This window comes from Monoraphidium neglectum (genome assembly GCF_000611645.1).
Source record: "Monoraphidium neglectum strain SAG 48.87 unplaced genomic scaffold scaffold00013, whole genome shotgun sequence".
NCBI classification, from domain to species: Eukaryota; Viridiplantae; Chlorophyta; class Chlorophyceae; order Sphaeropleales; family Selenastraceae; genus Monoraphidium; species Monoraphidium neglectum.
Window position 1 is genome coordinate 36,681 of NW_014013613.1, and position 5,536 is coordinate 42,216.

At 65.0% G+C, this 5,536-nt stretch overlaps 1 protein-coding gene across 1 annotated transcript; it reads right to left on the minus strand.

Moving 5' to 3' along the window:
* Positions 1-3,791: 3,791 nt before the first annotated feature.
* On the minus strand, positions 3,792-4,510 carry MNEG_0199 (hypothetical protein; the record flags this gene model as incomplete). Its single annotated transcript, XM_014051319.1, has 2 exons — positions 3,792-3,997; positions 4,273-4,510. 2 exons carry the CDS (start codon positions 4,508-4,510, stop codon positions 3,792-3,794), a joined length of 444 nt encoding a protein of 147 aa, XP_013906773.1.
* Positions 4,511-5,536: the final 1,026 nt, after the last annotated feature.

Sequence of the window (5,536 nt, forward strand, 5' to 3'; positions counted from 1 at the left end):
CAGCAGCTGCTGCACTCGCTGGAACGCCTGCTCTCGCTGCTGATGGCACTCTGGCTGGCCCCCTTCATCGCTGATGGAAAGCTCTTGCGCTTCCATAAAGGCGGTCCATGCGAGGTCCAGCTCCTCCTGCTTGAGCAGCAGTGGCAGCAATCAATATGTAAGCGCTGGCGAGGGCAGAGAGATTGCTGCTCGGACACTTCGCGGCCACTGAAGGCGGCGCCCGAGGACGCACATCACCTGCGGTGCCGTCTGCGGGCCGAGCGCCTGCACACCCACGTTCAACCCCCAAGCGCGGCGCCTCACCTCCTCGGGGGAAGGCCGCTGGGCCGCCGCCCGCGCTGACTCCTCAATAAATTCGAGCAGCTGGCGCATTCCGTCCCCGCCCGCCCCGGGACGCGTCGCCGCACGCAGCAGTTCCCGCATCCGCCTGGTTTCTTCACCCTCGTGCGGCCAGCCAGTGCAGGGCCCGAGGTCCCCGCTGAGGTCTTCCTGAGTTGGGGGCGCCTCGGGCAAGGGGTCCATCACGTGAGACGCCCCACCCGACACTATGCCCTCGACAGGCGCTGGGAACAGCGGGCCACGGCGCTCAGGGCTTGGTGGCGGTGGCGGCGCCGCCGCCGCCGCGGCGTCTGTCGCCCCGGCCGGGGCCGCAGGCGCGGGCGGCGCCGCTGGGGGGTCCCGCCGCTCTAGTGGCAGCGGAGAGGTGTGCTCAGTCCTGTGGGAGTCCGCGGCCGCAATGGCGGCGGCGAGGCGGGCCGCAAAGCTGCACGGCTGGTCGGCGTGATGCTCCTGCGACTCATCCGCAGGCGTGGAAGTCGGAGAGCCGCTCAGGGAGCTCGGCGATGGAGAAGAGTCTGCTGTGGGTGCACCGTCTGCTGCCGGCGCGCTCTCTGTGTCGTCGCTGCGCACGCTGGGACGATCTGCTTCCTGCCCCTGCTCTCGCAGCTGCTGCGACGGCACCCCAGCTTCAAGCGTAAGCGTGTCCTGCTCGAATGTCATTGTCAGCTCATCCCACTGCTGCGGCCCCTCTCGCCGGCGGCTGCCGTCCTCGCTCGCCGCCGCTAATGCGATGCCGTTGGCCGCCGCCGCGGATGGGAGCCAATTTACGGGAGAGGCAAAGCCCGCCGCCGCCACTGGCGTCGCAAGGCCGTTGGTGCCCAGGGATGGAGCAGATGCAGGCGGTGCCGCGGGCGGAAGGAGCGACGCCTCTTGCGACTCGGCAGCCGGCAGAGAAAGGGGCTCCCCGCCAGCGGCGTCGGCGGCCGCGGGGGCGCCGTCGTCTTCGGGGCCTCCAGGCTCGTTGCTGGGCAGAGGGTCCCCTGCATCCTGGGAAGCTGAAGGGTCGGTGTTTTGTGGCTGTGGCTGCGCGGGCTCTACCGTCGAAGCAGGGACCGCTGGGTCCTCGGGCTGGGCATACGGCTGTGCGGCTGAGGCGCCCTGGCCGGCGGGCGATGTGCTGAGCGGGGATGGGTCGTGGGAGTCTGTGGCAGCATCATCGCGCGGTGCGGCGGGGGACGGGTGGACAGGAGTGCAGGCGCGGGGCTTGTCGCTGTCCATGCGGCTGGTGGGGGCGGCTTCGGCCGCAGGGGCGGCTTCGGTTGGGGGAGTGCCGGCGAGCCAGCGCGTGAATCGTGTCCAGAGGCTGTGAGCCAGCGGCGCGTCCTGGCCCTGCAAGGCGATTGCATCAAGATTGAGGGTACGTGAGCTACACTGTCATCGGCACCCGCTGCCACTTTGGGTTTGGCAGGCGGCCACGTGGCCCCTGTCGTTTGGTTTGGCGTGGCGTCCACATGGGCGCAATCCCACCCAGAGATGAGATTCAATCCCTTTTTGCACCTCACTGCACTCAGATACTGATAAGTCTCCAGATAGGCCCTGACTTCTGCAATGGACAATCGGTCCTACCTGGCTTTGACTTGGTGGCGCCCCCGCTAGTCCTGCTGCACTGCTGCTCGCCGCATGTGCCCCTCGTGCTGCGGCGCTTGAGCTTGGCGTTCCCAGGAGACTTTTCCCCCACCACCACTCGCAGAGTGCAAACAAAATCATACCGCCTGCAAAGGGGCGGACATAGGAAAGTGATCAGGACGACCGCGTTGCAGATCTGGCCCCTGGGCAGCATGCTGCCCATCACTCACGCTGATCGATATGATTGAGCTCATGAGTACTTCTACATATGCCTCACGTGCGCGCAACTCGCAGAGTGTGGATCTGCTGTCTTGAGCTCTGCAGGGCAAGCTGAATCGCTTAGTTACGCCACACTTATCTAAACATCAAATCGATTACGGTGGTATTTCATGGTCCTGGGCTTCAACCGAACGTGCATGGGCGCCTTGCAGCAACCAACTATTCAAACCATGGTCAAACACTTGCGTTGGGGAGCATGTGTTGCATTTAAGACGATTCCACCACCATGATATACATCCACAACCGACATTACCATCCGTGTGTCCTGGGTGGTGCTTGTCTTGTCCAAATCTGTCACGCTGCGCTGGATCGTCTGTGTGCAGCACCAGGGTACTCTCACACACACCCTCTTCCAGCATACATTTACAAACACGGTGTGATGTCATGCTGCCAGCTCACCATGAGCAGCGACTGTGTGCATGCAAAAACTCAGACACCATCATGTCGGCAAGGCACACACACGCGGTGGTCGGATTCTCTTGGGGTGACGAGGGCGGCACGAGGGCGGCAGAGGTGCCGGGCACTGACGAGGTGTGATGAAGCAAGGGGTGCTCACAAGGCACAAAGCGGATATGGGGGGCAGAGGCGCCAGCCGATCGCGTGGGGGCGCAAGACAGTGTGCACGGCAGAAGTGGTGGATAAAGGTGTGCGAGCGTTGTTGACTGCAAGGGCGTTCATTTCTGAGTCAAGGAAGCGCTGGCCCGAGCAAGTGGCATGGCAGAACCATGCCAAGTGGCATTGAGACCAGGCATGATGGCATGCGGATGGAAATTCGGAGGCGGCAAAGCAAAAGCAAGGCTCGGAAATGGTGTTGGAGCCGCAAGCAGGTGATTCCCACTATAGTGGGAATTCACGCAAATATGCAGGTGTTGGGGACGGCCGCGGTCCGAAGGCCCGTGTAGGCAGGGACAGAGGGTTCGAGTGACAAGGTTAGTCCGAGGTTGCGTTGGTGCACAGCTGCTGCTGTCCAAGACAGGTGCATACGGGCGTCCTGTGATGTGATTCCACATCACGGACGACCAGTGTGAGAGGTCTCAAGCGGATGCATGCGTGAATTGGGGTGCGGCCCTTGCCCAGCCGCCCTCCTCATCACGCCCGGGCGGCGCGGCGCGTGCGCCCGCACTGCGACAAGCATGCGGATGTGCACCCCTGCGCAGGGCTGACTTGCCACTCGGGTGCTCCCGCAGATGAGTGGTGCGAACGAGGCTGCTGCCTCCGCTTTTGCAAGCAGGCGGCCGGCTTCATGGTCGTTTGTAGCTGATGTCAGATTGATTGCTTCCATGGTTGTGTGGTGTAGACCAAGTTAGGTTCTGGTGTGCGCTTCAGCCTAAGCTTTGCTTTGGGTTGGAAGTTTGTTGAGGTAGACGCCGTTGAGGAAGGTCCTGCGTGGTTTGGAGCAACACAAGGTGGCTCCGAGGTTGGGCCGCGCCGGGGCAAATGAGTTTGGGGATGCACCATCAGCAGCGCATGCGTGCGGGCCACGACAATATCAGAGCAAAAAATCTGCAGCAGAGATCTCCAATAACTTGCGCTCCCAGTCTTGCGGAACCTGAGCCACAGACTGGGGGTCCCTTTGTACAACCAATAAGCTTAGCGCGAGCGCGCACTCACAGGCAGACCCTGGCAGCGTCCGCGCTGCCGAACCGCGCCGCAACCGCGCCCTCCCCTGCCAGCAGAACCAGCTCCCTGGGCCCGCCCCCCCTCTTGTCAAAGGTCAGCGCCGCCTCGAGCGCCGCGGGGCGCGGCGCGCGGCCGGCGGGCAGGCGCAGCTGCGCCAGGGGCACGAGGACGCAGGGCACGACCTCCTTGGTGACTGCGACAGGTGGGGGCGGCGCAATGGCCGTTTCGCGTGCGCATACGTGTGTGCGCAAGCGCGCGCGCACGAGCACCCGCACATGTGTGTGTGTGTGTGTGTGTGTGTGTGTGTGTTTGTGGCGTTGTGGTGTTGCGTCAAGGTGTTTCGGATTTGCGAGCCTGCTAGGTTTTGACCAATCATACAGCGGCAATTGAGCAGGCACGGCCCAAACCTGCACCTGCAGCAGATAAAGTGGCTGTGCTGCCGCAGTCAAAACCTGCAACGGGCCTCACCTAGAATCCTAAGCCAGGGCGCCATCACAGCGGGTGCCGCAGGCCCCGTTGCCCCCGCCTTGCCCACCGGCGACGCCGGTCCCGCCTTGCGGACCGGCCGGGCCGCCGCTGGCCGCGCAGCCGCCGCAGCCGCCGCGGCCGCCGCGGCCGCCGCGCCGGCAGCGGACTTGGCGGGGCTGCAGGACGGCAGGGATGGGAAGTCTTGGGAGGAGAACAGCTTCGGTCTGGGATTGGTCATCTCGTTGCCAGCTGCCATGGCGGCCGCAGCCGCGTTGTCTTGCTGCCACTGCTGCTCTGCGGTCCGCAGCGCCCTGCGCACCCTCTGTGCGGGCATGGGCAGCGGCGGCGGCGGCGCCGGGGACGCCGGCACAGGCTGTTGCATGGGGCCGGCCTGCGGCGGCCGCGGGGCCGGCACGGGCTGCGCCGCAGCGGATGGGCGTGGAGATGGGGCCGGGGCGGGGCCCTGGTCATCGTCTGAAGAGTCCCTTGTGGGGCGGTGGGTGGGGCCCTGCGGTGTGGGAGGAGATGGTGTAAAGGGGTGGTTGGGATCATTGAGTGTGTTGACAGGCGCACTGCCATACAGGAAAATTTGCTGGCTCGGTGCCATAAGCAGTGCCCGAGACCCCAAACTGGGAGCACTGCATCCGAGTCGCCAGCAGTTGTTGGGAAGGAGCCAGGCCTCAGTTGGACCCTAGGCAGGGCTGATCAGCATGGTGCATAAGCAAGCCAACCGCACGCAAATGAAATGTTAATGCACTCAGCAGGTGATCCCCAAAACGTTCACCGCTGGCGAGCCCGACGCTTCCTTGTCCACAGCCCCGCTGTCGCAGGCGTCGCCGCCGCTGCCGCCCTGGGGCGGGTCAGGCGACGCCGCGCGCCTGAGCACCCGGATGAGCTTCGGCCCCGCGCCGCCGACGTCTGCGGCCGCCGCGGGCCCCAAAAGGACGGCCTCTCCTGCGACGCCGGCCCCTGGGCCCATCATCAGGCGCGCCTCGGACAGGCTCGCACCGCCGACAAGCTCTATGTGGCCTTGCTCCTGCTCCTGCTCCTGCTCCTGCTCCCGCTCCCGCTCCTGTTCCTGTTCCTGCTGCTGGTCTTGCTGCTCCTGCTGCTCCTGCTCCACCGTCCCCTGTCTGCACCGGCCAACCGCCGCAGCCCCAGCCAGCAGCAGTCCTTTCTCAAGCTCAAACACCGTCTGAGTCCGGCCGCCCGCGCGCCTGTGTACCACCTCCAATACGAGGCCGCCACACCCCTCCCTCGGGCA